The sequence below is a fragment of the Halichoerus grypus genome, chromosome 8, assembly GCF_964656455.1.
Source record: "Halichoerus grypus chromosome 8, mHalGry1.hap1.1, whole genome shotgun sequence".
Lineage (NCBI taxonomy): Eukaryota > Metazoa > Chordata > Mammalia > Carnivora > Phocidae > Halichoerus > Halichoerus grypus.
Genome location: NC_135719.1, coordinates 110,814,474 through 110,839,369, shown reverse-complemented (window position 1 = coordinate 110,839,369; position 24,896 = coordinate 110,814,474). Strand labels below are relative to the sequence as shown.

General features: G+C 41.5%; 1 protein-coding gene across 1 annotated transcript in view; it reads left to right on the top strand.

Annotated features, from left to right (window-relative positions):
• SLC35F4 (solute carrier family 35 member F4) overlaps positions 1–24,896 on the top strand; it is a 221,086-nt gene that overhangs the window by 182,690 nt on the left and 13,500 nt on the right. Inside the window, exons 2-4 of the mRNA XM_078053758.1 lie at positions 11,121–11,306; positions 15,546–15,843; positions 20,779–20,998. Coding sequence (XP_077909884.1) covers positions 11,121–11,306; positions 15,546–15,843; positions 20,779–20,998 — 704 coding nt within the window. The remainder of the gene's footprint in view (positions 1–11,120; positions 11,307–15,545; positions 15,844–20,778; positions 20,999–24,896) is intronic.

Below are 24,896 nucleotides of genomic sequence, written 5' to 3'. Positions count from 1 at the left end.
AGAGGTAGCTGGAAGTAGGATAACTGTAGGCTTAATAAAACATGGGCGTGGTTGGAGCCATAGTTGAGGGAGGGGTGACATCTTTGAGCAGCACTGAGGCAATAAATGCTTGATACTGGATGGAGATGTAGGTCCAGAAATGATCTAAACAAGCAGCTCTTAAGGATGATATTTTGTTTGGGAGAAGGAAGCCAGAAGAAATGTAAGAGAGGTGGGGGCCCGGGGTGGGTGGGTGGGTGTGTGGAGCAGAGAGAGAGAGAATCTTAAGCAGTCTCTATGCCCAGCGCAGAGCCTGACACTAAGCTGGATCTCATGACCCTGAGATCATGACCTGAGTTGAAATCAAGAGTTTGATGCTTAACCGACTGAGCTACTCAGGGGCCCCGCCAACCTCTTCTTTAGAGTATAAATCCAGAACATGCACTTGACAAATATATGGGTTGCCCAAGTAAGAATGAAGTCCCTCTGGCATACATAGGCCCTGGGGTAAAGGGTGCTCTGGTTGCATCACAAAAGGGTTAGATCATGACCAGGAAGAAGAAGTATGACCAGTTTATAAGCACAAGATACTGTTATTATTGGTGTTCTTTTGACTTTTACCATGTGAATGCTTGGATCTTAGCAGGGAAAAAAGGATCCCACTGCCATACACGTTTCTACAGGGGAAGTCCCGTCTCTCTTTAAGGAGCATGTTTTGCTTCCAAATAGATGTCTTCCTTCCAGGTTCTATCTGTTCTGTGCATCCTGCCTTCTCCTGCCAATTTTGCCTTCAAGAGACTCTGCTTCCAACTCATCATCCCTCTTCAAAATACCTCTTTTGCTCCCAGCAACTAAAAGGGCAAAATCCCCACTTTCCTTTGTTGGAAGCTGTTCTAGGCTCTCTTCCTATCCAAACCCTGCCCTGTGCTAGCATCTGCTGGAATCCATCATCCTCTGCTAAGTATTCTGTAATTGTCCAGGCTGAAATTAATCTCGCCACTCTCTGAACAGTAATTGTCCTTATTTTCTGTACCACACAACTATTTCCCCTTCATACAGAAAGAGCTCAACAATGCTGATTGGCTGAAATGGGAAGGGCAACAAATTATACTGGAAAGAATATGGGCTTTGGAACTGGACCTGCCTTGACTTTTGAAAATACTTATTTGGGCTGTTGAAGATCCACTTTCCTCATCTATAAAATGGGAATGGTAAAATCCACCCCACAGTATTGTGTTGTCAGGAGATCATTTATGTAAAGCTCTTGGCACATGGTAAGTGTTAAATAAGTGCTAGACATTTTATTTTTACATTGTAAAAATAGGGAGCAGCAATATACTTTTTAGTTTTAAAGGTAGTTATTGGTAGAGAAAATAAATCACATTCCACGGGGCGCCTGGGTGGCTCAGTCGTTGGGCGTCTGCCTTTGGCTCGGTTCATGGTCCCAGGTCCTGGGATTGAGCCTCGCATCGGGCTCCCTGCTCAGCCGGGAGACTGCTTCTCCCTCTCCCACTCCCCCTGCTTGTGTTCCCTCTCTAGCTGTCTCTCTCTCTCTCTGTCAAATAAATAGATAAAATCTTTTAAAAATAAATAAATAAATCACATTCCAGATAGAATAAATTAATACTGTTTTAGGGACAAGATGTGTATAACAGAAATAGAACAATTTTTAGTCTTTTCTTCCAATTACAGGTTTTAGGTGAATAAAAATGAATTAGGCTTTAAAAGATTTTTAAAAAGGTCATTTTAGTACACATGTGTAGGTACCCAAATATTTCAGATTTACATCTTGAAAATCTAACTTTTAGTTAATGGACTTTTTATTATCATTTGCAATAAGATAATTAGCAAGTCTTAAAAATTTTTTTGATACAAAAAATGTGGATAATAATATAATCAACAGCCAGTTTATTTTAAAAGATATTTCTCTAGGAAATGAATCAAGAGTGTTCAGGGGTGCCTGAGTGGCTCATTTGGTTAAGTGTCTGCCTTCCGCTCAGGTCATGATCTCAGGGTCCTGGGATCGAGCCCTGCATTGGGCTCCCTGCTCAGTGGGGAGTCTACTTCTCCTTCACCCTCTCCCTTTGCCCCTCCCCCTGCTTGAACTCTCTCTGTCTCTCACAAATAAATAAAATCTTTTTTTAAAAAGTGTTCAGAGCTACAGAGAGTGAATAGTATGTGATAAGTAAGGCACTGCTGTGCTGGGAGGGTTTGGGCTTTAAAGAATAAGGTGGTACAGATTGAAACGGAAAGTTGGTATATTGCTTGTGAAAACATCCACCGTGCTGACCCCTTTCAATAATTCTAGGACTAAGTGTTTACCTAATAAGTAGCTTTTTTGCAAATTCCATATGGACTTAAATGAAAACCCAACCAATACGACAGTAAATATTCCCTCATTACAAGGAATATTTGCTGTCATTGTAATATGATGAAATATGAATTTAAAAATAAGCTGAAATGTAGCTTTTCACATAATCTTTTGTTGAATTGCTAATACCTTATCTCTTTTTATAAAACAAAATGTCAAAGTAATAATCGTGGCTTCCAACCAACTCCATGTCAAAATTCAAGATTACATTTCTGTCTTTGATGTTTCTTCAGTGATTGTAACATGTTCACAGAAAAGATCACAGATATTTAAAAGAAACACACTTATAAAACATTATTTGAAAATAGTCAAAGTTAGTTTTATGCTTAAAGTATGATTTTCAAGAGATTGGTTGGAAGAGTCATCAAAGAAGAATCCTCAATCAAAGAAGCTTAAAGCTAGAAGATCATGTGGCCTAGCCCCTGATTTTGTGATTATAATATTATTATTGTAAAAACATGGTAGATCAGATGCCTCTGCCCTTCCAAATTCTCTTTCTACCTGCCCCATAATCTCTCTCTACTTGCCCTTCTTTGTGGTGGTTGAACTATAAGGACTGCAGAAAACAGGCTCTCTCGCCCTCTGACTTTGGCTTACTGATCAATGGGGAGTCCTTAGGAGATATCAAAGGAAAGGAGTATTTTCAGGAAGCCCTAGCTGAGTGCCTACCTTAATGAAAAGTCATAACTCATATCAGGCAAGCCCCTCCTTGCAGATTTTTCTAATCACTCCCTCTCCTTGTCCCTTCAGGCCTAAGTGTAGTAAGAACGGTTGCTACACCTGGATATTACCCTCCCTCCTGTGGTGTCACACGTAGTGGTTCTCAAATTTTTCACTTGCATTGGAATCACCTGGAGGGCTCCTTAAACCATAGGTTACCCCCGCTGCGGTTTCTAATTTAATAGGTCTCAGGTGGCTGCTGAGAATTTGCATTCTAACAAGCTCACAAGTGATGCTGCAGTGGGAGGCTTAGGGAACCATATGGCCCAATAGCCCTGTACCTTGACCACCTTTTCAATAAAGTATCCTAATTTGAGTTTGCTCTCTCTTGCTTCTGGAACCTTGACTAATATAAATGACTATAAAAAATTAGTTGAAAATAGACAAAGTTTGTTTTATGGTTAAACATGATTTGCTTGTTTGAAAAAGATGTGGTATGTATATATGTATACACACAATGAAATATTACTCAGCCATCAAAAAGAATGACATCTTGCCATTTGCCACGAGGGTATTATGCTAAGCAAAACAAGTCAGAGAAAGACAAATACAATATGATTTCACTCATATGTGGAATTTAGGAAACAAAACAGATGAACATGGGGGGGAAGGAAAAATAAAATAAGATGAAAATAGAGAGGGAGGCAAACCATAAGAGACTCTCAACTATAGGAAACAAATTGAGGGTTGCTGGAGGGAGGTGGGTGTGGTAATTGGGTGATGGGCATTAAGGGGGGCACTTGAAGTAATGAGCACTGGGTATCGTAAGCAACTGATGACTCACTGAATTCTGCCTCTGAAACTAATAATACAGTATATGTTAATTAAATTGAATTTAAATAAAAAAATTTAAAAATCCTTAAATCAATGGAGAGAAAGCTGTAGGGATTTAGGAAACCATTTTGTTCAATCATTAAATTTCAGAGTATAAAGAATACAGACAGAGAGGTCCAGTGATTTCCCCGAGAGGACATAGCCAGTTGGTATCTTGCTTTTCACGGAAGTCTTTCCAGGATACTGTGCTCCCTCTGGTCACACAGCTCTTACCTCTCCAACCCCACTTTCCTTCCCAGCCCCCCACCCCCCAGCCCCCGGACTGTGTAATTGCCTTCTGTATTTTCATTACCTCTGCCTTTAGGTTTGGGCACCAGGGCTACCTGTGGTGTTTCAGGTAAGTATGCACCATAGCTCCGGGCGAGTGAGGATAAGATCTCCAGCTCACTGTTCAGGATAATGCTTAGTAGAACCAAATGTGTCATTGACCTTTTGTGTTCATGAGAGAGAAGAGTCAATGGCAGGGCTCTTCTTAGAATGATATCTTAGAGTCTGGTCTATTATCTTCCAAGTCATCTTGCACTTGCTCACACAGAGCCTTACCTGACACTTTGCTTCTCACCTACTTTCCAAAGAGCTTTTCCTAGTTACTCTTTATTGCTTGGCTTTTCAAGTTGTTTTCTGAGAACCCTACACCTTACACTCTGGGTAGGCAGTTGCTTTACTTTTTTACTTTTTGCTTTGACGTTGCTAAGGGGATGCCCAAGGCCCTGTCTGCCCACCCCCACCCGCCCTTTCCCGGTTTTGTCACGGTGTTCTCTGGCCACAGAAATTGGACCAGGTGTCAGTATAAGACACAACAAGATCCTTCCTCAAGATTTTTGACTCTGGGAAACTGGATTTCTAGTTGTAAGACTGGAAACCTGGGAGCTTCAAACAACCCAATGTTCTGCAGAGAAAAGCAGATGGCAGCCAAGGGAGAAGACATGCGGCAGTACCTGCAGTGAGAGATGGGGGACTGTTCGCCTACACCAAGCCCCAGGCCCAGGTGTTCCTGAGGTTTAGGGACATTCTTGGCTGTCCTGTCCCTTGGTTGCTAAGCTCCTAAAAACTCTACATTTTTGCTTAAACCAGGTCAAGTTTGGATTTCTATTATATGAAGTCAGATATTCTAACTGATAAAGTACTGCTAATAGTCATTTTTGTTTACCTGTTTATTTTTTGTTATAATAGTCTGCATGTATTGAGCATGTTCCGTGGACCATTTAATCTGAGCAACACTCCTCAAAGGATTTTCAAGGCTTGTTTGTACTCAGAATTCAGCATCTTAGAATTGCTCATCTTATCATTGTCTCATAGCACACTCTTTACCCCTCTGAGCATTTGCTTCTATGGTTGCCTCAGACTCTATTGCTTATTCCTCAGTGTAGAACTCTGCCTGGCAAAGTCCTGCTCATCCTCCAAAGCCAACTTTGATGTAGCCACTCATAGAGACTTCCCCGCTCCTGGCAGAATGAATCACTCCCTTTCTTCTTGCCCTCCAATTCATGTTAAATTATGCTTAATTGGTTACAAGTCTGACTCCAATACTATGTTGAGAGCTCCGTGCAGGCACGGACCGTGTATTCTTCATTTGTCTAACTCCCGTTCCGGACACAATACCTGTCCTAGAATAGGTGTTTAATAACTACTTGTTGAGTTACATCAATTTGGGGAACTGCAGAGCCTAACCAGTGCAAATGAAGAAATTATATTCTTGTGCCTGGACAAATATGAAAAATGGCACAAGATGGCCCTACTGCTATGGCTCAGGTGAGCAGGTGTCTTTACGGGGGGTGCGGGGGGACCATCTGGTGTGACTAATGAGAGTCTTCCAACCTATCACTTCTAATACACTTTACGCTCAATACCTATTAAAGTCTGAACACTGTTCACTAACTGAATTTGCAATGCCCAGGTACTCACTGTGGCATAGAAAATTGAAAATAGACATTTATTTATGATCCTTGACTGCATCCCAGGTGACGTTCTGAATATTATTTTTGTCAGAGGTGGCTTTATAGTAATTGAAGGGTACACAACCATGTAGCATGGGGCAGTGTTTTTGTTTTCCAGGATTGGAGATGACTGTTTCATGGCCCAAGCCCTGAACATTGCCTCTGGGCTTGGCTCTGAAGTTTAAAGTTTGCCTTTTTAGGACAATGATTTAAATGTCTCCAGTGTCTCCAGTGGCTCAGCTGCCCTCGGATCTCTTCCATAAATCAACCGGTGTGAGGCAACTGGCAGCAGGAAAGGGTGTTGAGCCTTATTGCATACAGACCAGGAGGTACAGAAGCCAGAATGTAACAACACTTCAGTGAAAATGAGGAAGCAAGAGAAATCACTAGTTTGGCTTACAAACCCAACACTCCCAGCTGCACATGATTTACCAGCTTTGTAACTATGGCCGATGTTTTATCTCAATCCTTGCTCAACTAACTTCCCAACCTATTTTGGAATTTCCTCCTTTCCACCTATAATTCCACCTCTTATCCACCTATAATGATCATTGCTGAATGATCACAAAATGAAACATGATATTCACATAAGAAAACATGAGAAGGCACAATTCATGTAAAATAAATTATGAAAAATACTTGAAAGATAAAATAAAAATGACTCTTGGAGTATCTGAACATCAGCCCCTCTTGAAGAGCATAAATAAATGAGAGTTCACTGAATTTTAGACAGACTTTTCTCATTGAATTTGAAATATTCCATTAGAAACATAGTTGTGAAAGGCATAGGAAATATCTTGGATATATAAAATAAGAACCTTATGTATTTTTGACACTTTTATAATAACAGTATTAACATAGCATTAATTTAAGCATAATAATCAATGTGTAATTCTTCTGTTGCTTATTTGAGTAGCGGTACATTTTTTATTCTTTTGAATCCAAGATTAAATAATACATCTTAATTAGACCAACTTAAGACACTTAATAATAGATGGTACAGCTAACTCCATTTTTATATATCTCTACCTGTTTTTCCCAATACTGAGAAAAAAAGAAAAGGGAAGAACAGAAAACAAGATGTACTTTGTCATAGATGAGGAGGCCTGGACTGCAGAACTAACACTCACAGCCAAGTTACTCTGCTGTTCTGCTAGGTTCTTGTTGGAGACCATGGTCCAGGAACTCAAGCTTTCTTTTTCTGGATAGCCCTGCTTCTCAAGGTTCTGATTTGATTGCTTCAAGTGATGACTCACACAGTATGTGACATGATTATTCAAAGCCAAACTAAAGCCAAGATGCCATTGCTGTTTCAAGATTTTGCTCTTCATTTGATGGTTTCTACCATCTCAGAAGCATCACACCAAGACATAGCCTCCATGACCAGAGAGGATGATAGCCTCTGTTGTTCCCCTTGGAGCCATGGAAATAGAGAAACTCATAACTTTCAAGGAAAAATAAATGTACCCTGTGAACAAACATAGGCAGCCAAGGAGACACAATGACTGAATACTATGTGGTGTCCTGGGTGAGGTCCTGGAACAGGAAAAGGCCATTAGTAACAAAGCTAGGGAAATCCAAACGAGGTTTGGAGCGTGGTTAATAGTAATCGCCAATGTTAATCTCTTAATTTTGACAAATGCATATCGGGGAGAGTGATGCAAGATGTTACCATTAAAGGAAACTGAGTAAAGAGCATATGGGAACTTTCTGAACTGTCTTTTCAATTTTTCTGTAAATGTAAAATTATTTCAAAATTAAAAGTTTACTGAGAGAAAGAGAGAGAGAATGCAGTCTCCAGCATCAGGCAGCATCTGCAGATGGAGAGGGTGAAAGCATTCACACGGGAGAAAGTTAAGCATTGGGGCAGCTAGTGCAAGACTACTGTCAAATGGGGGCGCCTGGGTGGCTCAGTTGGTTAAGCCACTGCCTTCGGCTCAGGTCGTGATCCTGGAGTCCCGGGATCGAGTCCCGCATCGGGCTCCCTGCTCAGCGGGGAGCCTGCTTTGCCCTCTGACCCTCCCCCCTCTCATGCTCTCTCTCTCTATCTCATTCTCTCTCTCAAATAAATAAATAAAATCTTTAAAAAAAAAAAAGACTACTGTCAAATGAGCTCAGACAGTAAAAGTTCAAAGAAAGTATAGATGCATGTGATTTAACAGCAAAGACTGCATGAACCAATCAGGATTTGATCGTAGTATTTAAAGATTTGGGTAGATTCAGAGTGTTCCAGGTAGAGGAACAACCCAGTTAAAGGCTTAAAGCTTGTCAGTACTGAGAGGAAGGTGTCAGAACACAGCCAGAACCAGCCTAGTTGGAACGGACTGTTCAGCTTGGAGCAAGGCTAGCTGTTTAATTAGAGGTCCCAGGGCAAAGTGAAAATGTAGAGCCCCTTTTCCAAAAAGCAGAAAATGGCTTTTTCCTTTCTTATGTTCTCTCTCTTTCTCTTTCTCCATTTTTTATTTGCTACTTAACATCTGTTCCTTGGACACAGGGATACTTGTTGGGTGAGTGCAGGCCCCCACACACACTGGTGGTCTCACCCTGAGATCCCAACACTCCCCACACCAGTACTCAGGTCGCTGTAGGATTGCTAAGCAAAGACATGGGAGTGGTGGCTGAAAACCCACCCCAAGAGGTGGGGAGGCAACAGGAGGCAAGACCATGCCTGAGCTGAGGCTCTGAGCCCAAGCCCCCTGCGTGTGCTCCATTATCCCATTGGAAATCACTTACAGAAAATAAGTTGAAAGATAAAAGAAATCTACACATTCAAAGGAATCCCTATCAAAATACCATCAACATTTTTCACAGAGCTGGAACAAGCAATCCTAAAATTTGTATGGAACCAGAAAAGACCCCAAATAGGCAGGGGAATGTTGAAAAAGAAAACCAAAGCTGGGGGCATCACAGTGCCTCACTTCAAGCTGTATTACAAAGCTATAATCATCAAGACAGCATGGTATTGGCACAAAAACAGATACATAGATCAATGGAACAGAATAGAGACCCCAGAAATGGACCTTCAACATTATGGTTAACTAATCTTCGACAAAGCAGGAAAGAATATCCAGTGGAAAAAAGACAGTCTCTTCAATAAATGGTGCTAGGAAAATTGGGCAGCCACATGCAGAAGAATGAAACTGGACCAAACTTACACCATACACAAAGATAAACTCAAAATGAATGAAAGACCTCAATGTGAGACAGGAATCCATCAAAATCCTAAAGGAGAACACAGGCAGCAACCTCTTCGACTGCAGCAACCTCTTGCAAGACACGTCTCTAAAGGCAAGGGAAACAAAAGCAAAAATGAACTATTGGGACTTCATCAAGATAAAAAGCTTCTGCATGGCAAAGGAAACAGTCAACAAAACTAAAAGGCAACCTATGAAATGGGAGAAGATATTTGCAGATGACATATCAGATAAAGGGCTGGTATCCAAGATCTATAAATAACTTATCAAACTCAACACCCAAAAGCAAATAATCTGGTCAAGAAATGGGCAGAAGACATGAACAGACACTTCTCCAAAGAAGACATACAAATGGCCAACAGACACATGAAAAAATGCTCTACATCACTTGTCATCAGGGAAATCCAAATCAAAACCACAATGAGATACCACCAGTTAGAATGGCTAAAATTAATAGACAGGAAACAACAAATGTTGGTGAGGCTGTGGAAAAAGGGGAACCCTCTTACACTGTTGGTGGGAATGCAAGCTGGTGCAGCCACTCTGGAAAACAGTATGGAGGTTCCTCAAGAAGTTAAAAATAGAGCTACCCTACAACCCAGCAATTGCACTACGGAGTATTTACCCCAAAGATACAGATGTAGTGAAAGGGGCACCTGCACCCCAATGTTCATAGCAGCAATGTCCACAATAGCCAAACTGTGGAAGGAGCCAAGATGCCCTTCAACAGATGAATGGATAAAGAAGATGTGGTCCATATATACAATGGAATATTACTCAGCCATCAGAAAGGATGAATACCTACCATTTACATGGATGGAATTGGAGGGTATTATGCTAAGTGAAATAAGTCAAGCAGAGAAAGACAATTATCATATGGTTTCACTCATATGTGGAATATAAGAAATAGCACAGATGATCATAGGGGAAGGGAGAGAAAACTGAATGGGAAGAAATCAGAGAGGGAGACAAACCATGAGAGACTCTGGACTCTGGGAAACAAACTGAGGGTTACAGAAGGGAGGGGGCTGGGGGGAGGGGGTAACTGGGTGATGGACATTAAGGAGGGCATGGGATGTGATGAGCACTGGGTGTTATACGCAACTAATGAATCATTGAACACTACATCAAAAACTGATGGATGTACTATAGGTTGGCTAACTGAATTTAAATTAAAAAAAGAAAGATAAAAGCACTTCCACATGGCAACTATGCACTGTTGTGGGGGAGGCGTGTGAGGTCCTTCTGAGCCCCGTGCGGCTGCACTGCTTGCAGGCCCGTAAAGCCGGCTCACCCTGGGCAGGGGTGCTTAGAAGATTAATCAGGATCAGGAGGGGCTTAGGCTGTGGAGGATTCTGAAGGCTGGGTTTTCCTCTGTAAGAGTGGAGAGAGGCCAGAGGTGATTGAGGAGACACAACCAAATCAGATTTTTGTGACCGATCCAGTGGAAAAGTGGAGAGTGGGCTTCATAGGAGACACCTCTGGCAGTTTTCACCAGTCAAGAATTCAACAGTCAATCTTAGGAGGAAAAGGGAAGAAGCAAGCGTGACAGGACAGTTTCCTTCCCTTGAGGTAAACTATTTGACTGTGTTAACAGTTCTAATTCAGAACAGATGTATCAACCCAAACACCGTTTTCTGAAGTTCATTTTTGGTTGACAGATTTATCTAAAAAGACCCTTTATCTTAGGGACACAGACCTTGCCAATATAGAATTTTCTTTTTAGGAGCCTCTCTTATAAAATCAGAATTGAGCTCAATGAATGTCCCTGATATCAGGACTGTGATTGCTGCCACCATGTATTTTACTGCCAAGGCATTTAAAATCTGTTTCCAGTTTGGGGGCGCCTGGGTGGCTCAGTCTGTTAAGCATCTGCCTTTAGCTCGGGTCATGATCCTGGGGTCCTGAGGTTGGGCTCCCTGCTCAGCGGGAAGTCTGCTTATCCCTCTCCCCACCCCTCGCCCCTGCTCGTTCTCTCTCTGTCTCTCGCTTAAATAAATAAATTTTTAAAAATCTTTTTTTTTAATCTGTTTCCAGTTTTTCCTCTGGGAAGTTCTCAAACTGCTTTGAACTCTTTTTTCCCAGGTACCTCCAGATCATCAGTTACTCGATGTAAACCAGGGGCCAACTACCCCAGTTCCCACAGTGGTATCAGTAGACAACTCTCCCCTCTTTCTGTCACTGAAGATTCTTCTGCTCCTATTTTTGAACTTCAGAGCCGAGGATCCTCTGGAGTTTGCGGACACAGAGTCGAAAGGCAGAACAGATCAGGTACGCTGGTGACCTCCTCTTAAATAACAGTACATCTAGGTAACCTTCTAGCCAGCCATGAAAGATGGTACCATTGGCCCAGAATGCAGAGACGTTCCATGGACTCTCAGGGGTGGGAGTGGGGAAGGTTTGTCAAGTGGAAGAAGGAAGAAGGGAAATGTGTAGTAGGATCTGTTAGTGGTGTGCAGTATAGCAGAGAAAGCAAATACCAAAGACGGTCCTTGAAGGGCTTAACACAGGATTAAACAGTGACACCCAATTAAGTTTATAAGGTAACTAGTTCTCTCATCTTGAAGATGTCAAATGCCAGCATCTTTGATCTCAACCCTGGGATAGTAATAGCCCACTCCTTCTCTGAGAATAAAAACAGCAGTAAAATCACAGACTCTGCTTTGTGCCCATCGGGACTGGCGGTCCTTGGAACCCTCTTAGTTTTCCTAGATTTACACCTTCTTCAGGACACTGCACTGCCTCCCTGATCAGCATTTACTGGTCAGTCAAGACCTCTAGACTTTCCTCACATCCACTTGACCACACTCACCAACTCCTGGGTTACTCAGGTTACTGGAATTGCTAGATGAATCTCATAACTAGATCCAGGGATTTCCCAGCAAAGTTATCATTTTCCGATGCAGCTGAGTCCACTAGGCTGCTGGCCATACCGGCCTTCTTGGCAGTGGACATCTTACTGCCTTCCCTAGAGAATGTGCTCAAGTTCCCAGTTCATACTCACTTCCTCTTGTCACATGACTGCACTTCCATTTCTGAAAAGAGCGAAACAATCAACGATCGTATGCTAACAGACGCTTTCCTCTGTGCCGCGATGTCTCTGTTCTTTTGTTTGCCAATTACCATATTTTGGGGCCACCTTTAACATGTGTGTTTCTACCTTTCCATTGTCAACTCCTTTTGCTATGTCCATGACCACCTCCTCTCCATTTCTGCCACCTGCATTTTCAGTCTCTCCTTCCACTCATTCCTTCAGCTTGGTCAGTAACATATTAAATCTCTTGCATCCTTAAAAACAATAATAAAACAGCAAAACCAACAAAAGACTCCATCCAAAATAAATGGTTAGTTGAAAATAAAACAGAACTTTGAGAAAACTGGCTTAAAAAAATAAACAGAAGAAAATGGAATTCAGGGCACTTAGTATGGATGGGGGGCGGTAACAAAAGTATACAGGAAATAGAAAAGCCTCTTCTAGGGCTCTCCTAATTTGAGAAGAGGGGTTTTTTTTTAATATAAGAAAAGATATTTTTCAAAAAGTGACAATATTTTAAAATAGTATCTCAGCAACTATTGACCCCAAGGCTGAGGTTCTTTTTTAAAAATGAAGAAAATGACATCTTAAATCATCAGAAAGTTTTAATTGGCTTTAATAAGTTGCAGTAATATTCCTATTATCCCAGTTATCTACAGAATAGAATGTTCCAGTTAATTAAATATACTGATTAATAAAGACTTGCCCTATCTATCATATGCAGACTACAAATTTTAAAGGCTATACCATTAAAGATCACATGGGACATAATTTACTTTCTGTGATGATTCAGAAGGCACTTGGGGGATATTCCAGGGCACCAAAGAAAAAAGAGAAAAGGGGAATAATCTGAAGAGCAGCTCACCATGGCTCATGAATGTTATATACTTAACTTCAAAACGAATCCCATGAGACAAGTGTTATCACTGTTTGACAGATAAAAAAGCTAAGACTGGAATCAAACATGAGCTCAGGGCCATACAATGGTTGCACTCATGTTTCCAGATTCCAGTGGCCTCATTAATAAATCTAATCAAGTTTCATGGTAATGGATGGAATTCCTGGTATATCAGTTGTAATGATATATACAAAACTATACATCTAAGCAGGACTATAGAGAATTTAAAATGACCAGAAAAATAAAAGAGCTCTGGAGACCCAGTCTTTCTATGGTATTGATAGATGGTAAAAGTAAAGAACTGGCAGCAATTAAATCTAGCTAGCAGAAGAAGAATGGGTCGATGCTCTGGAGGGATCTAGGTGACTACTGGTGTCATCAAGAGTACCGTCCATGGTATGAGGGTGGCACCGAGCAGTCTTCAAAGAAGGTGACAGTGAAGGCAGATACCACCTTAACGGGATACTGAGAACCTTTATAGAATCATTCCTCCTTTATGAGATGGTCCCTGAGAATAATGTAATCTGAAGAGTACACCTTTCTCTTAGGCATCACTCCTCTTAAGCCTCATGCCAGACTACCATTCCTGTCAGGAAACAGAAATTTTTCTCCAGACCGTTTCTGAAACTTCCAATGCTTAAATGAAGAGCTCAAGCCTGAAACCTAGATAGAACGAATATCCAGAATAAAAGATTTGGACGCTAGAGTCATACCAACTTGGGTTCAACCTTGGACAACTTTTAACACAAATCTCAGTTTTTTCATCTGTAAAATGGGAGTGATAATACCTACTTCACCCGGTAGGTTACCGTTTCCTTCCCAGCCTCCCAAGACAAGAGCCTCTTAATCTACCCTCTCACTCATTTTATATTTTTCCCCTCTACTCTCTGCATAAGCCACGTGGTCACAGAGAGGATTTGCAGAACTGTTATCAAGAGCAGGAATTGTCTATACACAATAAAGGGAGTTAGCTGGCTCACACTTCCAGACTCATGTCAATGTTACTACATCATGGAAGTTTCTCCTGATCATTTCCCACCCTGTCCCTTAACCAGTGCTTCTCTTCTGCCTCCACGTGGCCTTGTATCTGCCATAGTTGGCCCTATCACACTATTTTGGATGTTTTCTGGCTTAACACTGGGCCATGAGCTCAGGTCTTTCATCTTTGAACCCTTAGGACCCAAAGAGCTAACTAGCTCCTGGTAATCTCTATAAGATTTTGTTGAATACAGGAAAAAAAGAAGACCAGTTTTCATCTTCTAGAGGCCTGGGTCCTAAGAATCCAGTACTGTTTAGAAGACTTGGAAGTCATACAGTAATTACTGTGTTTGTCATTACTTGGTTTATAGTCCCCAATTCAGAATTCACCTTCAAGTCTTGCTACCCCCCCCCCTCCGCAAATAATTATATCAGAAAGCCTTGGCTGGGTGAAAGTTTTTACCCCAGGGGGGCAGTCATGCCTGGCTCATTAAGCAATAGGACCAACATTCAGCGAGAGAAAGACAGCAGGTTCTGGAGAGATAAAGTGAGAAACCCATCCACTACCACTTACAATCTGCAGACTACACCACTCTCTTAACACCTAGGATAAACCCTGTGCTCAAAGGAGGTGCCTGGAGGCAGGAGAGAACTCGCAGACAACTCTGCCTCCCTTCCCTCAGGATTCTAACACCTGGGATCTCAGCTTGGGGACTCAGGGTGACCTCAGCTTTCTTTTAACCTCCTGACATGTGCATAAATTTATTGTGTTGCACTTGTTTTCTCTATCAAGAGAGAAGGTCTTTATGATTGTCACTTTCAGAGAGTTTTGATTATTTTAATGTAAAAAAATGCTACTAAATTTTCCTAGTAAATGTAAAAACACAAAGCAGAACTCATTGTGCTCCCAGAAATACATTAAATTGTAATTTGTTCCGATGTGGGAAATGACTTTGTGTAGTCAGGATTTGCTCTGTTCTTGGGACACATTGCTTTTCAATTTAATAGTCAGCTTTGCTGCAGTTTCAGGGAAAAAAAAACAAACACCTTAGTGGAGTAGAACAACAAATACTTATTTCTCACTTACTTTTCATGTCAGCAGATACGGGGCCGCTTTGGCTGGGCTCTGCTCATTCTCCCACAGAGACGGAAAGGGCAGCTCCTATTTGGCATATTCCATTCTAGTGACAGAAAAGAAGAGCAGGAGAGTTTAGTGGGACCTTGTGATGCCTCTTTAAGCTTCTTCTGGGAGGCGACCTACCTCACATCTCTCTGTTCATGTTTGATTAGACCAAGCAGGTCATGGGGCCAAGGCCAAAGTCTTTGGGGCTGAAATATGTAATGCTTTTATGAGGAAATGATTAGGGTACATGAAAGGACAGCATAGCATCCACCAAGTTCATGAGCATGACAATGGATGGGGGTCAAGATCCATACTGTACCTTACAGAGCAAAGATTCAGGAGAGAAAGTGAGCCAGAGTTATGAATCTCTTTAAATGAGGGTAAAAAAGCAAAACACTGGTGATTCTACTGTCTGCCTCTTTGGTTGCTGTCCTATAACCTGAATTCCACACATTTGTGTTTCTCTCCTGTTTTCAGGGGAGGATGGAACACAGACACTTCCTGAGAACAGCAGTCAAGAAAACAGAAGCAAGGCTCGCTGCCGGTCCTGCACGTCCATGGTCCTGAAGGCCGTCTGGGGACTCTTGATCATCTTGTCAGTGTCATCATCTTGGGTTGGAACCACACAGATTGTAAAAATTACTTACAAGAACTTCTACTGTCCATTTTTCATGACTTGGTTTTCAACAAACTGGAACATTATGTTTTTCCCAGTCTATTATTCCGGTCATCTGGCCACTGCTCAAGAAAAGCAATCTCCGATGAAAAAATTCAGGTAGGTTTCATGTTAAATGGCCAATACACAATGTTTTAAAAGAATTTCATGAAAATCTGCATAATTTCATCTCTGTGGTATATGAACTGAGCTGACTTGGGGAGTGTGGAGAGCCAGGATCTAAGGTTGGTAATGAATACATGAGAACTAGGAAACAGAATCAGCACCCCCCCACACAGCAAAAAATTATTGAATGTCTGCCACATGCCAGGCACTGTGTTGGTGCTTTTGTAGATCTTATCTTAATTAATCATCATTGGTGGTAACGTGTACCTTTTAAGGTGGTGTTATTCCCATTTTAACACAAGCAGAAACAAATTTAGAAAGGTTGAATAACTTGTCCAAGGTCACACAGGTCTAAATAACAGGATCCAGATTTAAATGAAGAATTATCTCAGAAAGTCATGTTTTAAAAGAACACCGCAATGTCTCAAGCCTAGGAAAAAAAAAACAAAACAAAATGTGTATTAGTAAGATTAATTGTTACAAAAACATTTGCTTAATATTCTGGACACTGTGGTGCCTAAGCAGATAAAATGATCTGGTTTCATAAAAAAGGAAGTTTGGCCCTGATGGTTTAAAGATTATTTATTTATTTGATGGCGGGGGGCAGGGACAGAGGGAGAGAGAATTCCAAGCAGACTCCCTACTGAGTGGGAAGCTGATGCAGGGCTCAATCTATGACCCGAGACCATGACCTGAGCCAAAACCAAGAGTCGATGCTCCACGGAATGAGCCACCCAGGCAGCCCAGCCCTGAGGTTTAGAAGATGCCGTTCTTTGCTGGCTGGGAGCACATGGGGCCTTCACTGTTGGTTCACCAGCTATGAACTTGGTAGTGCCATGGTTCTAGTAATTGCTCTGTGCTAAACTTGGCCTCTGCAGCTCCATCTTGGAGCATTCAGGAAGCTGGCAGGACCAGTCCTGCATAGCATTCAATGAAGGCAAAAAGCAGCATTTGGGTCAAAGTATCTTTGCTAACAGACGGGTTCTTGAAGAGGAAAGGCCCAGAGGGAAGGAATAACTTCCAGGACAGTCACTCTAATCATGGAGACAAAACAGTAGTCAAGACCTCAGTGGATGGCAGTGGGAGAAGGACAGTTCTCTACACCAGTTTATTGTTCCTGGGCAGAATGACAACAAACTCATCTTTCAGAAGCCAAAATCACCTTTCTTTCTTGCCCCTATCCTTCACGAGAAGAAGTGCATTATCAGACTATTCTTAAAAACTTAAACTGCAAAGTGTGTATCTTCAACTTCCCTTTTCTATCACCAGCTTGGAAGTGCCCGAGAATATTAAAGTCACACTGTGAGCTGATTTTTCCATGGTGTCCATGATTATTTAATTAAAATTAAACAAAACCTATAAAAATAATAAATGTCTTCTGGTTTGGAGGAAAGAAATAAGACTGACACCTATTTGTGATTGCTAAGGATACTTTGTATTTGATTCCCATCAAAATAGGTATGATGTTGGGGCATAAGGTCTTTTTTAATAACAATATTTCATAAGCGATTGCAGGGGACATGATTATCAGACTAAAATTCTCCCTGTTTGAAAATAGTTTATCCATAGCATGTATGTTCTACTCCAACGCCCCTATGGTTTAGACACACATGCTGACAAAAACAAGAGTTTAGTACGGGATGTAGCACCTCAGGACACCTCAAAGCAAGCCGACTTGGTTTTATTTGAGATAACACATTTACAAGAGGCTGCTGCTGACAGAAATGTTGTTTTGGGAATCAACTTCATCTCCACCACCTCTCTCATGTCTGACTAATGCCGAATTTAGCAAAACCTGGGATTTGACAAGACACCTCCACATGTTAGTGCAAGTATGGTGAAGTTGACGATTTCTGAAACCGAATCAAAGGGCTGTTATTGTCAAGGAGAAAACATTGTCTTTGACAGAACTATTCTCCAGAGTGCCCCCCCCATAGGAGAGGTAAACATTGCCAGAAAATTCTGAGATCCTGGATCTTGTTTTCCTTGTAGACTCATAACACCATCTGCCAAGAAGGCACTTCGTGCAGCTCTCCTGGCAGAACGAGGGGAAAATAGAGTTAGGGTAGAAGACTGGAAACAGAATGTGTCCCATAGCTTCAGACCCTCTCACTAGTTTCTTCTTTTCCCTTGAATGGTGTGAAAGCATTTTCAGTTTTTTTCTTATCGCTAACATCAAAAGAATTTTCAATAATGTATCAAATTTAGATCGTAGGGGTTATTCATTTGGAAATCGTTTCTGATATTACAATCAAGAGCATTTAATTGCATCATATGAATTTGAAATTTAATAAGAAAATATTTATAAACCATAGTTTTGACAAGGGTGTTTTCTTAAGGAAAAAAATCTCTAGAAAGCATGAAACTAGAGCCAAAGATCTACTCATCTCTGTCAGCACCTATGAAATGTGCTTAAGATGTCATCTGACATATAGAAGGGGTTCAGTAACTAGTAGGTGCTGTAACAGTGTTGAGCATAATTAAAGATTTATGTATTTATTTTAGAGAGAGCCTGTGAGTGGGGGGAGGGACAGAGGGAGAGACAGGGAGAGGGAGAGAAGCTCAAGCAGACTCCCAGCTGAGTGCGGAGCCTGATATGGGGCTCAATCCCACAACCCTGAGATCATGACCTGAGCCGAAATCAAGAATCAAATGCTTAAATGACGGAACCACCCAGGCACCCCAATGTTGAGCATAATTAATTTATTAGTGTCCCCCAGCTTCTAAGCTTCGGCGCAAGCTTTGCCACCTGTCAGTGCCTCTTGCCTAGAAATTCTGATCTCATCATCCCAAGGAGAGCCCCACTGTTACTTGCTTATCTAAAGTAATCCTCCCTTTTTCTGAATTGTCACATTTCTGAGCGCTTAATGCTTAAACAGCATCAGGTGCCACACCGGTGACCTGGCGTTTCAATGGAGACCATTTTTAAGTCCTGCTATAGCAGTGACAAACCGGGAGAAGGTTGGCAGGAAGAGAAGGGAAGAAGAGGGGACTGATAAGGAAGCCAACACCAGGGGGCCAGGCGGGGCCAGGTGAACAGAACAGTCTCTGCCCCCCTGGGGGAGGGGGCTCTCCCTGTCACTGTGCTTCCCTTCAGGGTCAGAATGTGTACTCTCCTGCATTCAAAGTCTTTGCTTGAGAGCTCTCAACCCAGCATGATGGTGGGCTCTGGGAAGGAAGAACCATCCGCGGACAGGGCCAGCGATTTGAAAAGAAATCCTTTCCTCAGAAATGCGTTTGTTGTGGTTCTTCATCAATGTGTATTTCAAAAGTCATGCAGTACTTGTAGATGTCAGGATGAGCCCACAGCTCTCAGCTCCAGCTCTCCCTGGAGACTTTCTCACAGAGCAGATCCCTTTGTGAGGACAGACAGGTAGGATGTCCTGAGCCAACTGTGGCTCTGATTCCGTGTATCTCCCTGGCCGCAGGGCTCGAGAGACGCCCTCCATTTCCCTGGGTGTGTGAGTAGGTGCGATTTCTGTTTACAAAAGACTTTGTTTTTAGGTTATTTCGCCCCTTTCTTGAAGCTTTGTCTCTTTCAAGTTAGAATTTCCCTTTGGGAGATCGCATTTTTATTTTACAAAAATCCTTCCGTTTTAGTTGTCCCCCACATAAAAACTAAAACTATTACACTGGTTTCTGTGTGTGCAATACGCATTTTTAACCTCCCGGGATTTGCTGGCCTACAATTCCCGCATTCTCAGCTGCCTGGAAGCAGTGTTTACCGTGAGACTTGACATTGAAGGCCATACTCCTGTGCTTAGAGCCTCACCACTCTGTCACTCCCTCCCTCCATGTGGCCCTCCCGTGGGGTAAGTTGCTTCATACGTGTGGGGCAAACACTGGTTCGAGATGACTTTGGTTTGCAATACTTTGAGGCACAATTGTTTCTTTTCAGGAAAAGCTAGAAGAGAAATCAGTGCCAGAGAAACCATGTAGATTTCATTATAACCATGCAAACATCAGTAACTTGTTGCTTTGAACAAGATATTTATACGACTCTTGAGAATACACTGCCTGGCACATGATAGTTGCCCAGTAAATGCTTGGATGTTCATGAACAACTGAGTGGAAAAAATAAAGCTGAGTTATCCCAATGGCGAGCCTCTTTTCAGTCGTAGTCAGACAAACACTGTTACTCCATCACGTCATTACTGCCTGTCTGTATCGCTAGTTTGAACATTTTGATTAAAATGGCCCCTTGGGTTAAATAATCAATTTAGTCAGAAATCAAACAAAGCAAACATTTAACTGAAGTGATTATTTTTACACAATAAATTCAGATAATTCATCCCAAACAGCCAAATATGTGTATATAAATACAACCTGAGTTTGATTTTTTATTTAGTTAGTTTACCAGTTTGGGGTCATCACAGAAGCTTTCATCATTTTTTTCTGTCTTAAAAATGCTAGAGGAAAAACAAATTAGTCAACTGGGCAGATACATTAGAAAGAGGCCTTGACCCTTAGGAAAAATAACATCCCACATCATGTGGCTTTCCATGGCTGCAAGTCATCTCTACCTGTTCACACAGTCGCAGCCCTCTTGGTCCTGTTGTATTCGCCCCTTGGGAAAGAATCTTCTCTCTCATCCAATAGCTGGTAATCCTAGAAAATACTCATTTCTGTATTTCTCCAGGCTTCTCTGAGAATGTTCAGCAGCAGCAGACTGGCTGCCCCAGCCATCTCGAGAGAATATCTATGTAGGAAAGGGCCTAGCTCTGCGCCTGGGGAGACGTGGCCTCTTGTCCATGGAACCCTTTGCCCCCATTGTGGCCCGTAGGTGGGAGCCCTGGGTTCAGTAAGTTCCACAGATGAACAATGGGTGTTGAGTGTTTGTGTTCTTGCCAGAAAATGGCTGTCAAGAGTTAGACAACCCAAAATGTGTCACAATTAGTACCTGACAAGTAATCTCTTTTTCTTTCCTAGGGAATGCAGTCGGATTTTTGGTGAAGATGGTCTGACATTGAAGCTCTTTCTTAAAAGAACTGCTCCCTTTTCTATTCTATGGACTTTGACTAATTACCTGTATTTACTGGCTTTAAAGAAGCTGACAGCCACGGATGTCTCTGCTCTGTTCTGTTGTAACAAAGCCTTTGTCTTCTTGCTGTCGTGGATCGTGCTGAAAGACAGGTTCATGGGAGTGAGGGTAATGGCACACTTGATTCAATGTGTGAGGACACCCGTAATCGTAAATCCTGGGCATCGGGAGAGCTCCTCTGTTTCATGGAATTTCTGTCAAACTTTCCCCATTGGTTCTCAGTACAAATTGGAATTTGAAGATGCATTAGGACACCCAGGCAATTACCATATCATGAAAGGATAAAGAGACTCCCTTGGGCAGTCAGCTGATTTCAACAGGAGGCTCGAAAACAGACAGGGAAAAATAAGTTTTTTAAGAATTAGTGGTGTGATCAACTCTTTCTGTCCTCAGGAAAGAAGGGTCTGAGAAAATTAGCCACAGTAAAGATTATGATTTTTTTTTTTCAATCAACATATGTTGGGACGACTCCCTCATGCTTTCCCTCCCCTCCAGCCCCGAGATGGATTTAATTAACGTTGGTGTAAGTAGATAAGGTTACCAAACAGTAAATAAAGTCACTGGTAATGGCACAATGCTGTTAAAAGTGGCTATGTATCTAGCGTGACTAATCTAGAAATGGAACGAAAAGCAGCAATTTGTACTTTCGGGTACAAATCCTTCATTGAACTGTATTAAACTCCCACCAGCCACTTCAGTTCTGAGTTTATTCCTTTCAGAAGTAATATGGATTTGAAAAAAAATTCTTTTGTATGCTTGCTCTAGGTTAGGTTGATTGAAAGCCATGCAGATTTAAGGAGCCAGATCTCATTCATGTAATCTGGCATGCCACCATGATGAAAATATTGAGAACGTAATTCTTTAGAAAGAGGTACAAATGAAAAGCCTTTTCCCAGAAGATAAACATCACACACTTATTGTTCTCTGAAAGAGATGTCCAAGACTGGATTTGAAGCATATTTTTCTGTCCAAATATTGTTCTTGTTGCAATGACTTCAGGGTCCCTGGCCCCCTAAATGCTGAAATTAATACGAGAGAGAGTTGATGATGGCCATTAACCCTTAAAACTTTTTTAATAGCAAATTCCAATTGTATCTTGGGAGATGCTGCTCAAAAATTCAGAACTGAAGCTTGACATGAACAAGAAGTAGAAAGCTATGATAGCAGACAAGTTGAGAAACTCTGAACCAGTCCATGATACATTAGAATATACCCAGATGTGTACCACACTCTCCACCAGCTAACTTAGATTTGCCATCCAAAGGACTTACCATTATGTTTTTATATGTGAAACACTGGTGCTAGCTGTTTACCCTCAAGTACCCTGACAAATCCTTGAGAGCAGGGACCCTCCCTATATTGCTCACTGCTCCATTCAGGATTAGCTACATAATCTGTGGGGCCCAGTACAAAATGAAAACACAGGTACCACTCCTTTTTTTTAATTTTTAAAGCAGCTTTATTTCCTCCCCCAAGTTTTTATCTAAATTCAAGTTAGTCAGACACTAATGGTTTATTATATGTTGGCTAATTGAATTTAAATTAAAAAATAAATAAATTCAAGTTAGTTAACATATGGTGTAGTTTTGGTTTCAGGAGTAGAATTCAGTGGTTCATCATTACATATAACACCCAGTGCTCAGCACAAGTGCCCTCCTTAATGCCCATCCCCCATCTAGCCCCTCCCCCCGCCCCTCTCCCCTTCAGCAACCTTTCGTTTGTTCCCTATAGTTAAGAGTCTCTTATGGTTTGCCTGCCTCTCTATTTTTATCTTATTTTATTTTTCTTTCCCCTCCCCTATGTTGATCTGTTTTGTTTCTTAAATAACACAGGGACCACTCAAAAAAATCTGTCCATAATTTCAATGCAGCAACAGCAGAGCATGAAACCAAGGGCAAGGCCCTTCTAATCATGGGACCCTATGCATCTGCAAAGGTCATAGGCCCATGAAGCCAGCTCTGCCTCTGTCTCTGGCACCTAGAATAAGGCAGGGGACAAAACAGGGCTCAGTAGATATTTGAGGATATAGTCAATAAATTCATGGTTACGAGTTCTTTCTCTTTTCTATCTGCCAGCACCATGGATTACCCATGAGGATTTGGAGGGCCTTCTCAGAAGAAAGGGGAAAAGAGGAGATTTAGGGGCTTTTCTGCCCTTTCAATGGCATCTGAATACCAAAAGGGAATCAGTATCTTCACTACTAGATTTACCAGTGAGACAATCAGTTGTATTGGAGTGAATGAATGCATTTAACCAGGGAACTTACTGATGCAAGGTATCCTATCAAGAGAGGTTCAGTGTTTATTTGAGATTTAAAACACACACACACACACACACACACACACACACAAACTCAGCTGTGTAACTTCTATTTAAATCACACATTTAGGAAATCTGCCTACAGGCTACAGACCATCACCATTCGAAAATTGGCATCTATAGTGGGTTGAATGGTGGTCTCCAATAAGGTGTCCACATCCTCATTCCCAGACCCTGTGAATCTGACCTTATGTGGAAAAGTGGTCTTTGCAGACATAGTTAACATAAGGATCATGCAAAGAGGAGATCATCCTGGATTGTTTAGGTGGCCCTAATTCCAATAACATATATCCTTATAAGAGACACACACAGGAGAGACACACAGAAGAGGAGAAGGCAATGTGACCACAGAGACAGAGGTTGGAGTGACGTGGCCACAAGCCCAGGAAAGCAGGGGCGACCCCCAGAACCTGGAAGAGTCAAGGAATGTATTCTCTCCCAGAGCTGCCGTTAGGAGCATGGCTCTGCTGGATTTGAACTTCTGGCCTCCAGAACTGTGAGAGAATAAATTTCTGTTGTTTTCAGTCACCAAGTTTGTGGTAATTGGTGACAGCAGCCTCAGGAAACTACTACAGCACCCGTAAGTAGTAAGACCCAGTAGAAAAAAAAAACCATTACATAGCCAATGAGTTGTATATACTTGTTAATAAGGACATACATAAATTAAGACTTTATAGATGGCAAAATGGTAAACATGAACGTCAAGCATGGTAGAAGTCAGATAGTTTTCTTTTTACATACCAGGAAATGCTTTGCTCCTCACTGGGAAACATGAGGAAGTGTTTAATGCCACAACCCAGAAGAACGTCAAGGTGTAATTTTAACGACGCCTGTAATCAGGCCATGGGATATGAAAAGAACCAAAACAGCTTCAGCGTTTTGCCTTTTGACAGTCTCAGCAATTCTGTTTTTTCCTGAGACATATTGAGAACATGTATAATTGGGTCATTTGAGAAATTAAAGGAGAGCAAACAGAACACTGACAATGTAAATGCGGTTTTCATTGCCTACATCCAGACAGGATCAAAGCACAGCCCGTGCAGGCCTCCCCACTTGGACTACTCTCTCTTTTTTCTTAATAGTTTAAGTGCTGCTTTCGGTCATCAGATTACAGTTTGTATTTTTGACTCACTCTAAGGTTTCAGTAGTTTACAGATAGATTGTTTTTGGATTGTAATTTTCATTTGTTTGACCCGAAGATTGCTCACATTTAGGATGATCACATTTCCTACTTCTATTTTTCACATCCAAATGACACCCTAGACAGAATGAAGGATGCTTTAAGTTATAAAATCGGTAAATATGGGTTGTTCCGGAGCACCAGTTGGCCAGAAGTAGCAATGCTCACGGAGAAATGATTCTGTTTTATGAATAACTTGTTAATATTTTGTTTCCTTAGAATATTGATTGCATTACAGATGGAAAGGTAATTTGTTGTACATTTAGTTTTCTAGCACAAAATCATTTCAGCCAATTTGCTGGTAAACATTGCTGTGTTAAAAACTCTTTCATGAGGAGTTGCTTACAGCTGATGTATGATCATCCCATGGAAATTCGTAAACTTTTTAAAAAGATTTTTCTTTTAATTGCACAAATGTTGGTGAGAATCCAGCTCTTGCAGCTTTGAAAAAGGGTGTTTCCCCATCTTCAAGATCCTGTCTTGTTTAGTTAGAGTTCTTAAATTCAT